An 18,740-nucleotide genomic window follows, 5' to 3' on the forward strand; every position below is an offset into this window, starting at 1 on the left:
GCAGCACAGAGGATGCCAGGTGCCACTGGCTGCAGCCTCTGCCCCCATGGGAGCCATCATCCCTCATGGGGTCAGGGGCATGGGGCGCAGCAGGCACCTCTCCTCCCCGCCATTACCTTCAGGCAGTTGATGACAGAGGTGGAGTAGTTAGGCCCCACAGCTGTGTACGTCCGGCGGAACATCCTGCAAGGAAAGGGAGCAGCAGATGAGACTGTGGCCCTGCTCCCCATTTGCCAGAAGAGGCCGCTAAGGCAAGTAGCCAGCCCAGTGAGGCAGATCCCCTGCCATGTGAGGGGAGGAGGGGTGTGATCCTGGTCCACCCTTCCCCAGAGTCTCAAGAGCATTCAGCAGATGTTCAGCCTCATTCTCCATTCCCACACCCAGTGTGGGGAGCATCCCTGGGCACAATATGGGAAACTGAGGCACAGAGAAGGTGATGACTGGACTATCTCCCTTCCCAGAGCCAGGAATAGAAACCAAGAATCTGACTTCCTGCTCCCTCCTCTAACCACTAGACACCACTCCCATCCCATAGAGTCCTGGCTCCCAGTCCCCACGCTGAAACCACCAGATCCCAGTCGCCTCCCATATCCAGGAATAGAACCTAGAAGTCCAGGCTCCCAGCCCCCTCTACCAGGCAGGGAGCTTTCTCCCTACATGCCAATACAGCACCCTGCAAACTCCCCATAGACAGCCCCCGCCATGCTTCCCCTGCCCCCAGCTCCGAACCTCTCGACGAAGATGCCGGCCTGAACAGCGTGGACGATGCTGCGGAACTTGGGCTTCTCCTCGGAGCGCCGGCCCTTAGAGCGGGTCTGCTGGGTGAAGGTGGAGGCCAGCCAGTCCCGCACCTCTGACGGCACCGCATCTGACTTGATCTCCTGTAGCTCATCCTCTGTGTCCAGAATTTGCCTGAAACAGAAATTGCCAGTGAACCAGGAATAGATGTGCACCCCTGCACACACTCCATCTCTGGACACTCACCCCTCATATGCCCCTATCAGCACAGCATCCTGTTAGCATGGCATCCCATCCCCTATATGTCCTCCTCCCATATACCCCTGTCAGCATGGCATCCCATCCCCTATATGTCCTCCTCCCATATACCCGTCAGCATGGCATCCGAAACCTATGTGTCCTCCTCCCATATACCCCAGTCAGCATGGCACCCCATCCCCTGTGTGTCCTCCTCCCATATACCCCTGTCAGCATGGCATCCCATCCCCTATATGTCCTCCTCCCATATACCCATCAGCATGGCATCCCAAACCTATGTGTCCTCCTCCCATATACCCCAGTCAGCATGGCACCCCATCCCCTGTGTGTCCTCCTCCCATATACCCCTGTCAGCATGGCATCCCATCTCCTGTATGTCCTCCTCCCATATACCCATCAGCATGGCATCCCATCCCCTATGTGATACTGGCATATCTTGTGCCAGCACATATCAAGGCCCCCATGACTCAACTGAACACTGACAACTATGTAGCTGGAACCAGTCTGGCTCACTTGTGTGTTGGATTATTACAATAGGTGTTGGAATTGTAAGAATGTTTAGACTTTATGAAATGCTTGTGAGTTGCTGCAGCATTAATCTCACTTACAGCCTCTGTATCCCATTTGGTCTGTAACTGTAAATCACCAGACAGGAGAGAAGCACTAAGGAGAGTGTAAATACAAGTCTCTAACAAGAGGTGTTAGCTCCTGCCCAGCTGAGGCGGCTGTGATAAATGAAGGGGCGAGGGAGTTGCTCCCTTTTTATGGACACCCAGCCAGCCAGTTAGCTATAAAGTCCCTCTTGGTGGCTGTTCTCTGCTCGCTTTACCTGTAAAGGGTTAACAGGTAAAGGAAAGGGAGTGGGCACCTGACCAAAAGAGCCAATGGGCAGGCTAGAACTTTTTTTAAATGGGGGAAAAACTTTCCATTTGTCTCTAGTATTGTTCTCTGGAAAGGAGGGGAACAGAGAACAGTTATGCTATGAGAAGCTTTAAGCTGGGTATGATCATAGATCAGGGGTCGGCAACCTTTCAGATGTGGTGTGCCGAGAGTTCATTTATTCACTCTAATTTAAGGTTTCGCGTGCCAGTAATAAATGTTAATGTTTTTAGAAGGTCTCTTTCTATAAGTCTGTAATATGTAACTAAACTATTGTATGTAAAGTAAATAAGGTTTTTAAAATGTTTAAGAAGCTTCATTTAAAATTAAATTAAAATGTAGAGCCCCCAGGACCGGTGGCTATGACCCAGGCAGTGTGAGTGCCACTGAAAATCAGCTTGTGTGCCGCTTCGACATATGTGCCATAGGTTGCCTACCCCTGTCATAGATCATCAGATCATACCTAGAACTACTTATTCGGAACCCCCAGATGTGTAAGTAGATCAGGAACGTTTAGAAAGACGCAATTAGGTTTATTTCTGTTTATTTCTTATGGCTAGTGGACTACTCTGTGCTAACCCTAGATGCTTTTGTTTGCTTATAACATTTAAGGTGAACCCCCCAGGAAAGCTATTCTGGGTGCTTAGTTCAAGATGTATTTTCTTTCTTTTTGTATTTAATAAAATTTACATTTTTTAAGAACAAGATTGGATTTTTGTGTCCCTAAGAGGTTTGCGCTTGTGTTGTTTGATTAGCTGGTGGCAACAGCTGAATTCCTTTGTTTTCTTTCTCAGCTCTTCCCCGGAAGTGGGGTGAAAGGGCCTGAGGGTACCCCACAGGGAGGAATTCCCAAGTGCGCCTTTCTGGGTCCCAAGGGGTTTTTTGTACTTGGGTGGTGGCAGCATCTACCTATCCAAGGTCAGAGAGGAGCTATAACCTTGGGAGTTTAATACAAGCCTGGAGTAGCCAGTATTAATTTTTAGAATCCTTGTGGGCCCCCACCTTCTGCACTCGAAGTGCCAGAGTGGGGGATCAGCCTTGACAGAGACCCATCAACACGGAACATCAGAAGACAAAAGGCTTTGCTGTTTGCTGTCCCCCACCATGAAGAGGAGCCATGCAAGTGAATTCCTCCCAACAGCTGAGTGTACACCTCGATGTAGAAGGGGGAAAGAAATAAAAAGTACTAACAACTTTTATACTGCTTGGACTCTGAGAGGCAAGGATTGCTAGGCAAAAGATGCCCAGCTTCTTAGTCTGGGTTAGCCCAAAAGGACACACGAGCTTGCATATTATAGAAGTGTCTATTACCTTTTGAAATTTAAGATCGGAACTCATTTGTGTATGTTCACCTGCTTTAACCTTGTAAATAACTCATTTCCTTTCCCAGTTTATAAATCTGTATATAGTTTATTATAGGATTGGCTACAAGTCTTGTCTTTCGTATGAGATTTATGGTGCTACTGACCTGGGGTAAGTGTCTGGTTCTTTGGGACTGGGAGTAACCTGACTATTGCTGTGATCCTTGGTGTAAGGGACCATCTGTCACAGAGACAGGCTCACCTGCATGGCAAGACAGATCAGAGTACGCAGGGGGACTGTCTGTGACTCTGTGGTTAGGCTGTAACATTGCCTGAGGAGTTTATACTTGATAATTGACTGGTGAAATCTAAGCACAGAACTCACAAATAATTTGGGGATCATGTCCTGGTTCTTAACAATCTGCCCATGGGCTGGTACTCATGCTCTTGAGCCCCCGCAGGACAGCTTGACACCCTATACACTTCCCCTCCATCTCCCAGGCAGCACAGCACCCTGTTTCCTATACACACCCCTATCAGAACAGCACCATGTCCCCTATACACTCCTCAAACCCCTGTCAGCACAGCACCCCGTCCCCTATATACTCTCCCTCCATATGCCCCACCAGCACAGCATCTCATCCCCTATGCACCCTCACCACCCCTGTCAGCATGGCACCCAATCCTCCCCAGGAGGGAGTGTCCCCCATGCACCCTCTAGCGTCCCCAGGGGGCACTATGGGGCAGGCACACCCCAGCCTACCTGGTCTCATCAATGTAGACGGCCTCTAGCAGTGAAGCTGTGTACTCCAGGTTCTTCTTCAGCTCCACGATGTTCACCTCGCCATTCTCCAGCTGCTTCACCATGTACCTCAGCCTGCAAAACAGGACAGATCTGGGTCACCCCTTGCGTGTGCCAGCATCCCCTGCCTGCCGTGGGGGGAACTGCTGCATGGATCCGTCAGGGCTTGTGCACTGCCCTTTCCCCAGCACACACACACACCCTGTCACGGCCCCAGCACTCACTGACTCCTGCCAGCCCACACAGGGACAGCAAAAGCCCTGCTCGCCTGCTGAAGGGGAAGCCCTTGGAGCTAATATCTGAGCCACATTGGTTGCAACAGGAGCAACGGACTTCCAATTGCTGCACACACACCAGAATCAGCAGTGGGGCTAGACTCTGGAGCTTCAGCTCCAGGGCCCTGCGAGCTGGGGAGTCACTCTGCCAGGGTGGGCAGTTAGCAGCCAGCTCCCACCCCGGAGGCCCGTTGTCCTGCTACTGCTGCTAGCATAGATGCGTGTCTAGATGCTGCACAGAGGTTCATTCCTGGACCCAGATGCCTGGGCTTTGCCCTAGGGCTAAGCGTGGGTGCTGGGCTGAGAACCCACCAGCTTGTCTCACCTAGCTGTCCAGCACTATCAGCTACTAGCACACTGCTTTCCCTATGTTCAGCCGTATAAACCTCAGGGGGGCTTGCTTATCGAGTGCAGTGACCCCTCACCCACATGTGCAGCAGAGGAAGGTGCAAGAATCCCGAAGCAGGCAGATGTGGGGTAATCTGCCCCAATGGAGTGCCCATCCCAATTCTGACCAGTTACAGGTCAGCTAATGCCCTGAAACAGGAGGTTTATCTCCCTTCAAACACTGTTTGCATCAGCACAAAGCCTGGCAGTTTGGGAACCACACGCTCAATGGGATTCTGTCTTTCTGGAGGCCGCCCCTTTAAAATTTTCTGGCACTTGTTGCCACGGGCTGGAGAGCCAGCTGCCATTCTGTGCTCTGATCAGTGCAGACTGTTACAGAAATTGCAAGCACACATGCACAAGGGTTCTGAGAGAGAGAGCAGGCGTCTGAGGACTTTACTTTTGTGTTTTGTTCTCTGATTTTGTTACTTTCCTTTGATCTAAAATGAAGGTGATTCCAATTGGAAATACAAATAGCTTCTGCCCAAATTTTAGGGGTGGTTTGAAGGGGAAACAAAGTTAACAGATTGGAAAATTCCCATGCAATGGATTGTGTTTGCAGTGGGAGCAGTCGGGATCTTTGCTTTGACAAAGTGAGAGTTTTGCCCCGAGTCAGGAACCTAGAAATCCCTTGTCATTTGGGCTAGTGCAGCAGTTCTCAAACTGTGGATCAAGACCCCAAAGTGGGTCGTGAGTTCGTTTTAATGGGGTCACCAGGGCTTGCGTTAGACTTGGTGGGGCCCAGGGCAGAAAACCAAAGCTTGAACCCCGCAGCCTAAGCTGAGCAATTTAGCTTGGTGGAACCCCTTGTGGTGTGGGGTCATATAGTCATTTTTGTTGTCAGAAGGGGATCGCAGTGCAGTGAATTCTGAGAACTGCTGGGCTAGTGCACGGGAATAATGGAAGTGAAACTTAGAACGGGAGTTGGCTGTCTAAACACCTTTAAAAATCTGGGCCAAAGTGAATCAGAGCAATGTTGCAGAATGGCCAAGCCTCCAGCATTCATAAGTCAGCTCTCAAAAATCACAAGACTGGCTTTACAAGTCTGCAATTTTAAAAAAATGAAATTTCGAAACTTTTTTTGTCTGCTGGTTGAGGACATTTAGATCACTCTCAGGTCACAGTTTCAAGATTTTCTCAATCATGAGGGTGAGAAATATTTTTAAAAAATAAAAGCTGATATTCTCACATGATCACTTGACTCCAGCAGCTGGAACTTTAGGAAGAACAATGAATACCATGAGACTCAAGATAAAATCACTTGCATTGGCACTACCAATTTTATTTCACTTTCCCAGCTGAGTGAAGTGCAAAATGAAGCAAAGTTAATCAGCAGCGAAGTAAATTAGACTCCTCAAATTCATCCTGTTTAATTATCTCAGGTTGAAATTGTTTTAAATAGGATTCCCATCCAGCTAATTACACTCACAAACATCAGATTCAGACTTCGAGGTCACCTGGGTTATAACATCAGCCTTAAATTGCCATGGATTTGGGGTGATTCCCTTTTTCAGAGCCTGACTCGAAACACCTGGGGCCTGATTTACACATGAAACTAGCAACCCCCATTTCCCCTTGGCTTCAGCTGGAGATTTGGGGGTTGAGCAGAGCATCCCTACAAATCAGACCCCGAGGTGCGGCCTTCCAAACCAGCAGCCCCTTTTTAACTGTTTGGCATTCACTGTGAAATGCCTCACAGGGTGGGGTGGCCCCAGTTGATTACTGCCTACACCCCGTGCAGTGATTAACACCAGAGCGAAAGACGTTCTGAGATGGTGCATTTCACACCCAGGATGTGCCAGTTCAAATGACATGCAGAGGTTATACTCTGGGCCCCATATGGTCTTGGGTTTTGTGCAGTTCTTTTATTTCCTACTCAGTCTCTCTGGTGATAGTGTTACTCTGCAGCTTGATCCAATAGTCCGATCGAGGTATTTCCTTGATGGGCAACCTGAGAGCTAGGAAAAATAGGAACAGATCTTTATCTTTGCAGTGGCTCTTTAAGCCACCGTGATCCTTTGATGGATGGCAGTGAAGCTCTCTCTGTCTCTCTCACACATGCACACACTCCCCTACCTCCCTAAATTACTCTCTCAGATTAGGAGTTGTCACTCACTTGGAGTTTCTTTAAATCAAAGCCTCTTTCTTGTGCTAATTGAGTTTCCCAAAGAACGGGGCTGCCTCTCTGGTTTGTATTTCACAGGCAGGAAGGGACTGGTTTGAGTGCTTATCTAAGGAAGTCATCCATGCCCTGACTACCAAGGGAACTGGAATTACACACTGAAAGAATTCCCAGTTCTGTGCTCAAAGGCCAGTGGGTCTGCGTTCCCAGCAAGGCATCTACCCTGCTGAGACTGGAGAAGGGAGGGGTGCAGACTCCTTGCCAGCTGCTCTCTAAATTGCTGTTCAGTTCACTGTTCTAGCTGGAGCCATAGGGCTAAGGCTCCCGCTGCAGCAGGCCCGCGGGCAGATCCGTTCCAACGGGGCTGGAGTTTTCTCCTTTGCTGTTACATTTACAAGAGTGATGCAGTGAGGCGTGGAGGCAGGCCCAGCCAGCATGTTGCTGAGAACTTGCATCTTGGATTGGGCTAGAGCAGAAGTCTGCAACCTTACAGAAGTGCTGTGCCGAGTCTTCATTTATTCACTCTAATTTAAGGTTTCGCGTGCCAGTAATACATTTTAATGTTTTTAGAAGGTCTCTTTCTATAAGTCTATAATATATAACTAAACTATTGTTGTATGTAAAGTAAATAAGGTTTTAAAAATGTTTAAGAAGCTTCATTTAAAATTAAATTAAAATGCAAAGGCCCCCAGACTGGTGGCCAGGACCCAAGCAGTGGGAGTACCACTGAAAATCAGCTTCCGTGCCGCCTTGGCATGTGTACCATAGGGTGCCTACCCCTGGGCTAGAAGGAACCATAGGTTCTGTCTGCAGCCAACAGTCTCAGTACAAGCCTGGACATCAGAGCATCAGGCTCCACTGCGGGCAGGATTTGTGCTTATCTAACCCACCACTCAGGATGGCGCTTCCCCCGGTACGGCTAGGCCACATAGAGGCTGGGGAGCCAGCTGCAGCCTTGGTTAATGGAGCAGAGCCCAGGCGGTTAGTGGCCTGTGCTTTTAGAGGTGCCATGTTCCATGTCTGCTGCTCACAACCCTCTTCCTCACACTGAGGCAATGATGGTACCTGGAGCCGTGGGGACAAGTGGCCTCTTGGAGGGACGGGCGCACACAGCCAGGGCCCCATGAGAACAGGCTGCAGCCAGCAGGTCAGCGCAGCTCAGCGGGCAGCAGCACAGTCTATCTTGGAGCTCAGTGAGGCCCCAGAGCAAACCCGCTCCCCAAAGACCCCCAGCATCCCAGGTAGGGCTGCTACCTGCCTGGTTTTCACACTGCCATGCTGGCTACCAGTGACAAGATTTAATGTGCTGTGCAGCTACTGCTGGGAGCAGGGCTAGCACCTGCTGGGTCCTGCCCGGAGGGCCAGGCCCTCAACCTGCCAAAACCTCTGCAGCTCCTCTTGGAGTTGGGGCCCAGGACACAGGATGGACCGAGGCTCACCAGCAGGGAGGAGTGATGAGTGGGAACTGGGGTTGTGTAGGCAGGAGCTCCTGAGAGAGGATGGTAGGGGGCTCCTAGGAGCCAGTGGGCACAGGGGCTCTTGGGGGAAAATTAGCTATAGTCGACACTAGGATCCTTTTTGGTGGTGTGGGGGTGGCCTGTGGCCATTTTTTCTGCCTCTTGGAAGTGGCAGTCCTAGTCCCAGGGTCTCTGCTAGGGTTTTCCCCATGCCCTGATTTTCAGCCCTAGGGACTGAATCCACAGAACATGGGCAGGATGGCTGATCCAACCTGACCCCCACAGATCCAGGGTTGGGGGCAGCTCTGCCTCTGGGGCCCTATTTGAATCTTAGCTCCTCTGTTGAGACAGCCAGCAGTAGGCATGGCTTCGTGATGGGGACAAAAACTCACCAGCTCATTTCACCGGTCAGTCCCAAACTGGGCTGGATTTGTGTGATGGTGCCTGGCCCATGAGCTGCCCCTGAGAATACTGGCCCCCTTTGTGACCAGACACCTGGTGAATTGCACACAGACACCATGCCGCAGAAAGCTATGAACCGACACACACACCCGTCGCACGCTGGCCGCTAATGGGATCCCAGAACTGAGTCCACCTGGAGTCATTCAGAGGCAACATAATAATCCTGATAAAGGGAAATGAGACCTGGCTGCCATTCGAATACAAGGCTGGAATCTGATTGAGGAGCCCTCTTAATGCCATTTATATGATGAACAGCCTCTGATGGCTTTTCAGTTGCTGGCAATTGGATTAACGCCTCCGTATTCAATCAGAAATCCACTGTGCCCTGACAAGGCGCACACATGCACGTGTGCATGCACACTGTACACAAGAGGCGCACACACATGCGCACACACACACACACACACAATTATTTTGCTCTCCAGTCACGTGGGGTCAGTTTGAAAGCGGTCATGCAGAAGAACGTGAGGCGTGGGGAGGACAGCAGCACCACTTGCACTGTCCTCTGGGGCAGGGAGTGCCCGGACTCTGCTGGCGAAGGAGGAACCTTGAAAGCAGCAGGGTCACCACGCGAGTCCCACACCCTGCAGCACCCATCACTGCTCCTTGGGAAATGACACTGGTGCTAGAAACCTGCTCGCCCCAAGGAAGCCCCAACATGGGGGGAGGCACTATCAGACTGACAATAAGGCATCTATTCCACTCTCTGCTGCTTCCCAGGTCTCTCCCTGCTCTGCTGCCTACAGAGCCCCAGCTAGCACTTGCCCCCTCTCCTCTGGAACTGCATGAGGGCTGGGAGCTTCGGGCTGGGAGCTTCGGGCTGGGAATGGACGGCATGGATTCTCCAGAACAGACTGGGAGCCTTCGCTGCACTTGGGCATTCACACGTCCGGCAAATGATACAGGGGATTGTCTGTAACCAGCCCCAGACAATCCTAGCAGCACCATGGCCCTGCAGGCTTCCCATGACAGCCAACAGAAATACCTGACTTCATAGCACAGGCAGAGCAGAGCTTGGAGAGTGCTATCTAGTGGTCAGAGCACAGGGCTGTATAGGTGTCCAAACAGCCAGGTACCACAGCGATGGGTGAGACAGATGTTTCTTAGGGAGCAGGATATCTGCCACACTAACAGCCTCTTGCAAGTTGAGGGCAGCTAGAAGTCAGTCTGCTTCTCCAGCCTGGCTGTTTTGTACCTCACTGTGGCCATGTCGCCTATTACAATAGCAATCACAATAATTACTGGAATACTTATTTACATTCCATTACATGTCACAGGCGTGGCATTCTCGTTAAACTCTAAATGAGCCGGAAGCTCTGGCTGAAAGCAATGGAGAATTCCTCTGCCCCGCCCAACTGCGAACCATGGGAGCTGCTGGGTGCTGAGCACTTTTGAAAATCTGGCCCATAGTGTCTTTCACCCAGAGTCCCCCGGGCACTTTGCACACTCAGTGCAAATTCTAGACACAGAAAATACTTCACCCAGCACTAAACTACAACTACTTCTGGGGTGGATCATCAGCTGTTTAACAGCACACTGCAATGCTGCATGACAGCCGAGAGGAAAAAATGACAACGGCTCTTCATGACTTCGGCAGGGCTGGCCTCGTGATTTGCAAGGCTCCAGGCTGCTGGCGGGTATGTGTGAGCACATGTCGATGGCTGTGTGCGCACACAGGGAGGGGTGACTGATCTCAGACAGCAAAGACAGATCTTTTTAAAAGGTATTTAGTTGCAGTGAGGAGAATGGGGGGTGTGAGGGATGGGATGGGAGGGATGCAGTGAAGAGGATGGGGGGGAGGTTGGGATGGGGAGGGATGCTGTGAGGGGGATGAGATTGCGAGGGGATTGGGACGCTGTGAATGGGATGGGGTGCAGCCCATTCTCAGCACTCAGAGATGGGGTTACACATACCTCCAACTCCTGGGTGCCGGTGATGGGACAACAGACTGTGGTTTGCCGCAGAGCACACACCACAGCTCGACCACGCGAGGAGAAGAGGCCAGGCAATAGCGGGGGAGGCACACGCCATGCGACCCCTCAACAGCCACCAGCTGCGCACTCGCGTGGCGCTAGCTTCTCCCCTGCCCTGACCCAGCCAATAGGAGCTGCACCTGAGGGCAGGGGCTGGGGCAGCATGTGGTCGCGGTGTCACACACACACACACGCACATACACGCGCACGCGCACGCGCACATGCGCGCGCGCGGCAGCCTCTAAGGCAGGGATCAGCAACCTTTCAGAAGTGCTGTGCGGAGTCTTCATTTATTCCCTTTAATTTAAGGTTTCACATGCCAGTAATACATTTCAGCGTTTTTAGAAGGTCTCTTTCCGTAAATCTATAATATATAACTTAACTATTGTTGTATGTAGAGTAAATGCGGTTTTAAAAATGTTTAAGAAGCTTCATTTAAAATTAAATTAAAATGCAGGGCCCCCCCGGACTGGTGGCCAGGACCCAGGCAGCATGAGTGCCACTGAAATCAGCTCGTGTGCCGCCTTCAGCACTCGTGCCATAGGTTGCCTACCCGTGTTCCAAGGCTAGGAGCTGGACATGCCATCGGCTTCCCGACCTGGAAGCTGTGCGGGTTGCGGCCCAGTGGCTAGCAGGGAGCCTGCCAGCCCTGCTGCGGCGCCGTGTGAACCAGAGATTCAACGGCCTGGTCAGCGGTGCTGACCATAGCCCCCAGGATCCCTTCTGGCTCAGATGTTCCAGTGCAAAACTGGACACCTGGTCACCCTACTCCGCAGTCAGCCAGTTGATGTGATGGCCATTCCCACACTGTGAACCAGCTGAAATATGTGTAGGCAAATTCCCATAGGGTGGAATTACACCTGTATGTGGATGTGATGGGGGTGTTCACCCCACACCACCTCTGAAGGGGTAAAATGCAGGGCTGCCCGGGGAGGGGGGGAAAGTGGAGCAATTGCCCCAGGCCCCGAGTCTCACAGGGGCCCCGCGAGCCCTGGCCCAGCGGCAGTCTGGGTCTTCGGCAGCATTTCGTCGGCGGGGGGCCCTTCAGTCACTCTGGGTCTTCGGCGGCATTTTGGCAACTGGGGCACCTTCAGTGCTGCCAAAGACGAGGAACAACTGAAGGGCCCCCCGCCGCTGAAATGACGCCAAAGACCCGGGCCGCCGCCAGGTGAGTACAAGCGCTGCAGCTCCCCCATTTTGCCCCAGGCCCCCTGAATCCTCTGGGTGGCCCTGGTAAAATGGCTTACAATGGGCTGCTTGACAGGATGTGCTACACCTGAGTGAGGTGCGGGCTGGCTATACAGCCCTAACTGGACCTGAGGCCCAGCTAGGCGTGTACAAAGCCAGGGAGAGGAGAGCAGAAGGGGTCTGCACAGACTCTCCACATGGAGAGAAAGGAGCAGGAAGAAGCCTGGGGAAACAGCGGAAAGGGTGAGACCGCAGGGGCCAGAGCTGCCTAATGTAGGATCCCTAGCTGGAAACCACTGTAGAAGGCAGGCCTGGGTTTCCGTCCTAGCCACTGGGGGCTGGAACGGACAGGGATGTGGACTTTGAAGGCTATCTGCTGTCACTTGTTTTGAGAGACTTTGACACCCTGGAAAGGGGGAAACTCTAGTGGTCTTCCAGAGGGCGAAGGTACGTAGAGGAAGCCCTGCTGCCGCAGAGTGAGAGATTGGGACAAGGGGCGGAGAAGCCACAAGACACCGCGTCAAACCAGTAATGAGCTAATCCCTGGATGAGCCACAAGAAAGTGTCTCAGCTGTGAGTGAAGCAACCCCGTGACACCTGGGCAGAGGCCTGAACATCACTTGAGTCCTCTGGGTTACATGCTGCCACGGCCTGGAGCTAGGGCTGGATTTAGGGACAGGAGACCCAGGTGACTGACTGGCATGCTGGGCTTGGGCGGCGCTGGGCTTGGGGGGCTGTTTTTGTAGTTAGTGACAAAAGAGAAAATAGAATGTCTGAGGTAAAATGTTTCAGGTATTTCCTATGTGAATTCCTTTTCCACTAACTTCCTAGAATTCTCCCGACCTTTGTAGAATCTCGTAGAACCTTCCAGACTTTGAGAACGACATTTTCCTTGTTTTTATATGCTTATATATGGCATGAATAAAAAGATTTAGAGCTCCTAGTGTGCAAATTTATCATCTTATATGACAGGTATCAATCATGCATGCGAATTGTGCATCAAAGTCATGAAATGAGCTACAAATGCAATAAGAAATAAGGTATTCAAAACTTTACCAAACTGGTGGGGGGAAAGGGGCGGAAGCCGCTCCTTGTTTGTCTAGGGCCGGCCCTGACTGGAGCTGCCACCCACAGGGGGCTGGGGTCAGTGTGACATTGCATTCCATATGATTTTATGAAAATATGCTAATGAGTGTAAATATAATGTAACTGGACTATGATTCATGCAAAAGGTCTCTTGTAAGGTATAATTAAAATGCTTATAATCTACTGAGCGTGGTCATCCTATTTGTATGAATGTATCATTCTTGTATCTCAAACTAGGAATATAAAATATAAATCTGAGCTCTTATTGTAGTTATGCAAAGGGTGGGTCATTAATGGTGGTTTAGAATCTTGATGGCTCCCATCAACTAGGACAATTGACTGTAGATGGCTCTGTTTACTTGCAAGCCTTCCTGTGGGTCAGGCCAGGAAGAATGAAGGCTTGGAGTCCCACAGGACATGTGACCAGGTCACCTGGTACTGGAATCCATCTTAAACTGGTGCTTTTCCATTTAGAAGCAGGAGTGGGGACCCAGAGAGACAAAAGATTCCCGCCTTGTGCTAAAGCTATATAAGGGGGTGAAACAGAACAATGGGGGCCGCAGTCATAAGAAATCCCCTAGCAACTACCTGAGTTGGAACAAGGATTGTACCAGGGGAAAGGATTGCACCCAGACTGGAAAGGAGTCTAGTCTCTGAGAGAAACTTATTGGAATATCTCGAAGGGTGAGATTTATCTGTATTCAGTTTCCTACTGTATTAGGCTTAGACTTGCATGTTTTTGTTTTATTTTGCTGGGTAACTTACTTTGTTCTGTCTGTTATTACTTGGAATCACTTAAACCCTAATTTTTATACTTAATAAAACTTTTTGCTTATTATTGAACCCAGAGTTATTGACTAATACTTGGGGGAGCAAACAGTTGTGCATATATCTCTATAATAGAATGATAGACTATCAGGGTTGGAAGGGACCTCAGGAGGTCATCTAGTCCAATCCCCTGCTCAAAGCAGGACCAATTCCCAACTAAATCATCCCAGCCTGGGCTTTGTCAAGCCTGACCTTAAAAACCTCTAAGGAAGGAGATTCCACCACCTCCCTAGGTAACCCATTCCAGTGCTTCACCACCCTCCTAGTGAAATAGTGTTTCCTAATATCCAACCTAGACCTCCCCCACTACAACTTGAGACCATTACTCCTTGTTCTGTCATCTGCTACCACTGGGAACTGTCTAGATCCATCCTCTTTGGAATCCCCTTTCAGGTACTTGAAAGCAGCTATCAAATCCCACCTCATTCTTCTCTTCTGCAGACTAAACAATCCCAGTTCCCTCAGCCTCTCCTCATAAGTCATGTGCCCCAGCCCCCTAATCATTTTTGTTACCCTCTGCTCAACTCTTTCCAGTTTTTCCACATCCTTCTTGTAGTGTGGGGCCCAAAGCTGGACACAGGACTCCAGATGAGGCTTCAGCAATGTTAAATAGAGGGGAACTATCATGTCCCTCAATCAGCTGGCAATGCCCCTACTTATACAGCTCAAAATGCTATTAGCCTTCCTGGCAACAAGGGCACAGTGTTGACTCATATCCAGCTTCTCCTCCACTGTAACCCCTAGGTCCTTTTCTGCAGAACTACTGCCTAGCCCTTCGGTCCCTAGTCTGTAGCAGTGCATGGGATTCTTCCATCCTAAGTGCAGGACTCTGCACTTGTCCTTGTTGAACCTCATCAGTTTTCTTTTGGCCCAATCCTCTAATTTGTCTAGGTCCCTCTGTATCCTATCCCTACCCTCCAGCATATCAACCACTCCTCCTAGTTTAGTGTCATCTGCAAACTTGCTGAGAGTGCAGTCCATGCCATCCTCTAGATCATTAATGAAGATATTGAACAAAACCGGCCCCAGGACCGACCCTTGGGGCACTCTGCTTGATACCTGCTGCCAACTAGACATGGAGCCATTGATCACTACCCGCTGAGCCCGATGATCTAGCCAGTTTTCTATCCACCTTAGAGTCCACTCATCCAGCCCATACTTCTTTAACTTGCTGAGGGAGACTGTCTCAAAAGCTTTGCTAAAGTCAAGGAATAACACATCCACTGCCTTCCCCTCATCCACAGAGCCAGTTATCTCATCACAGAAGGCAATTAGGTTAGTCAGGCATGACTTGCCCTTGGTGAATCCATGCTGACTGTTTCTGATCACTTTCCTCTCCTCTAAGTGCTTCAGAATTGATTCCTTGAAGATCCTATAAGTGTTATAGAGGGCGGACAATTTACGAGTGTAAATGGATTTATTTGGGGTTTGGATCCCATTGGGTGCTGAGTGTCTGAGTGCTAGAGACAGGAGCACTTCTTAAGCTGTTTTCAGTTAAGTCTGCAGTTTTGGGGGGATGTGGTTCAGACCTGGGTCTGTGTTTGCAGCAGGCTAGCATGTTTGGCTCAACAAGACAGGGTCCTGAAGTCCCAAGCTGGCAGGGAAAATGGACTCAGAGGTAGTCTCAGCACATCAGGTGGCAGTCCCAAGGGGGTTTCTGTGACCCAACCCACAATGAAAAGAATCACGAGGATCCAGGTCTGCCCACAGAGAATTCACAAATGGGAGAAGTGTCTAGGTCTCAGTAACCTCCCCTGTGCTGCAGACTCCCAGCAGCCAGCAAGGCCTCTCTGGGAACAGAAGGCAGCCCTGCACAGCTTAACCAGGATGATTGGAATTAAACAAGCTCATAAAATAATTACAGGAGCAAAGGGAAGGGCTGTTTAGTGCCAAGCAATGTTACTGCTTCCCTGCCAGCCTGCAGGCCCAGAGCAGGAAATTCTGCTGCCATCCAGACAGCATCCCAGGCTGCTTAGTGAAAAACAGCGGCATTTCGGCGGCAACGCCGCTGGATGACGCTGCTTCTCAGCAGCATTTCGGCGGATGCGTGTCAGCCAGACAGTACACGGGCGCGCATAGATGCCCCAGCAGGCACCATGGCACCCGTGGGCACCACGTTGGGGACCACTGTCTTAGAGGTAGAGGCCATGTCTGTCAGATGAGGCTGGGCTCCTAGGCACTACCACCATACAGATAACAAATAAGAACAATAGCACAGTAGATGGCTAGATTGAGCTTACCCGCAGGTGCTGTTCTGAGTGGTCTCGGGTACAGCTTGGGTCTCAGGTATCTGTGTCCAGCACCGGAGCACCCACAGAGTCAGCGTCTATGCTTGATGGATCTACTACTGTAGGAGAATTCAGCCGTACCTGAGATTCCCCAGTGGTGGAAGCTACAGGGTCAGACAGGGCTCAGAGCATTGGGCCACCGTGCTCAGAATATCTCTGCCCCATTGAAGAGCCTGGGGGCTAGGTGTGTGCATGGAAGGGAGATGTGTCTGAGCCAGCAGGGGTTGGGATGCAGAGGGGTGAGGGATCCTGTGGGATTCTGAGCAGGGAGTGGGGGAGGGGGAGTGACAGGGAGAAATGGAGTCAATTGGGGAATCAGGGTGGATGTGGGAGAGCCAGGGGGGATGATGGTGTAAGAGCTGGATTGGAGAGGGAAGATTGGGACTAGGAATGAGCAGTGAAGGGTGACAGCAGGGATCCATGTTTGTGGTACAAGCAAGTGTCCCAGTTTTCCTTTCTGAAGGGGGTGGAGGAGCCCCCCTCTGCCCAGCTCCAACCAGCCTCCTGTGTCCAAGCAAAACACTTCCCTTGACACACACAAACACACGCATGTGGCACCCTAGTTTTACAATATGAAAATGGGATCAACCTAAAGGAGGGGTAGCAGAGGGGGAGGGATAGCTCAGTAGTTTAAGCATTTGCCTGCTAAACCCAGGGTTGTAAGTTCAGTCCTCGAGGGTGCCACTTAGGGATCTGGGGCAAAAATCTGTCTGGGGATTGGTCCTGCTTTGAGCAGGGGGTTGGACTAGATGACCTCCTGAGGTCCCTTCCAACCCCGATAGTCTATGATCTGGCCATTGGCCACCTGCAGCCCCACCAGGCATCATGGTCACATTAACTGATGCAATGCTGAATGTGGTTTGCCCTGGTCTGAGCTGGCAGCTTGAGCGTGAGTCACGCAGCGCAATTGCTGAGATGTAGCCCAACATTGCTGTGCACATCCGGCTAAGGCACAGCTGAGCAGAGACTGGAGCAGGAATGCCATGCTCAGAACTCCATAGTTCACTCTGCCTAGGTCTGCAAGGAGATACCCCCCAGCTCAGCCTGAGAGACACAGCTTGGCTGCTGTTGATAGATTCACAGGCCAGAAGGAACCATTATGATCCCTAGTCTGACCTCCTGTATAGCACAGGCCAGAGAATAACCCCAAAATAATCCCTGGGGCCCAGCTGGATTTAAAAATTGCCAGTGATGGAGACTTCTCCACGGCCTTAGGTAAGCATTAACTTCTATCCATAGGAATTGTGTTAAACCTTTCTTTGCTACATTGAAGAGCCCACTATTACATATTGTTCCCCATGTAAGTACTTGTAGACTGTAATCATGTCACCCCTTAACCTTTTCTTCCTTAAACTAATAGACTGGGCTCCTTGAGAGACAAGATGTGGGAGGTAATATCTTATTGCACCAACTTCTGTTGGTGAGAGAGAAACTTTCGAGCTGTATAGAGCTCTTCTTCAGGGCTGGGAAACGTGCCCAGAGTGTCACAGCTAAATACAAGGTGGAACAGATTGTTTAGCACAAGTAGTTAACACATATTTCAAGAGATCATTCAAGGTGAAATGGCCTGTTAACACCTCTCCAGGCATATGGGGTGGGGGTATTAGTGGGTTATAGATTGTTGTAATATGCCATAAATCCAGAGTCTCTCGTCAGTCCAGGATTTGTAGTGTCTAGTAAAGTTCTGAATTTGCTCCCTGGCTCTTTTAGGGGACTGAGTGAGGAACTAGTTTTGCTCCTCCAGGGCCAATGACAACCCCCTGGATCCAAACACCTCTGGGTGTGTGGACAGCCCACATCTGGAGTGAACCTTAATGGCTCTCTGTGTCTACAAGGCAGTGTCTAATTATGCCTGGATTAACCCTCTGCACACACAGAGGGGAGCAAATATTAGTGGAGCTGGGGGTGCATTAGCACCCTTGCCAGCCAGGCACCCATGCATGTGAATAAACAATCTGGGCCAGTGGTGTCCCACTGCTCATGGAGGCGGGGACACGGGTGATGCTGCTTGAATGACCACATTTCAACTTGACAGCCCTGTTATCTAGACTCGCTGGCCTGAAAATATCCCTCGCTGGCTGTCGATTCAGCCTCCCCCCGGGCAATTTAAACAGCAACACTATAATCTTGCCCAACTATCTTTTCAATTAGCCAGGAAGGTGGCTGCTGAGAGGCAATGCGGAGGAAGAAGAAAAACATCATCAGCGTTCAAAGCCAGAAGCAAGGGCAAACTCAAGGAGACACTTTGCAAGAGAACATTCTTGTCTCTGAGATGCTCCTGCTGGGGGACCTGCCCCATGCCCATGTAGGACCCATGTAATCAGACCCCCAACTCTGCTCATGCTGCATCTGCAGTTCTGAGACATTTCTGGGCTCACAGGAAGCACTCAGCAATTCTAACCCCAGGGGGTTTCTCATGAGTGGAAGCTTGCTAGCTTGGCATTGCTCTCCGAGCTGCCCGAACCTTGCACAGTCCATTTCATGGGAAATTTCAGAACGTCCAAGATTGTCTTCATTCCGTTTCTGACTCAACCCAAATATTTGCAGCATTTCTCATGAAACAGAAGTTCGCAGGATTTGTTGCAGAAAATTTTTTGTTTCAACACTTGTTTTTCATGGAAATTTTCATCAGGCTCAATACCATTTTGTAAGAATGGGTGGGTTCATCACGGCAGGGTTTCCTCATGGAAAACTGT

General features: G+C 50.5%; 1 protein-coding gene across 5 annotated transcripts in view; it reads right to left on the reverse strand.

The window, feature by feature from the left end:
- PDE1B (phosphodiesterase 1B) overlaps nucleotides 1-18,740 on the reverse strand; it is a 140,570-nt gene that overhangs the window by 29,846 nt on the left and 91,984 nt on the right. For all 5 annotated transcript variants that reach the window (XM_030546226.1, XM_030546227.1, XM_030546228.1 and 2 more), the window contains 3 exons: nucleotides 3,940-4,053; nucleotides 730-912; nucleotides 117-183 (listed from right to left, as the gene is read on the reverse strand). In XM_030546226.1, coding sequence (XP_030402086.1) covers nucleotides 117-183; nucleotides 730-912; nucleotides 3,940-4,053 — 364 coding nt within the window. The remainder of the gene's footprint in view (nucleotides 1-116; nucleotides 184-729; nucleotides 913-3,939; nucleotides 4,054-18,740) is intronic.

This window comes from Gopherus evgoodei, unplaced genomic scaffold, assembly GCF_007399415.2.
Source record: "Gopherus evgoodei ecotype Sinaloan lineage unplaced genomic scaffold, rGopEvg1_v1.p scaffold_42_arrow_ctg1, whole genome shotgun sequence".
In the NCBI taxonomy this organism is placed as follows: domain Eukaryota; kingdom Metazoa; phylum Chordata; order Testudines; family Testudinidae; genus Gopherus; species Gopherus evgoodei.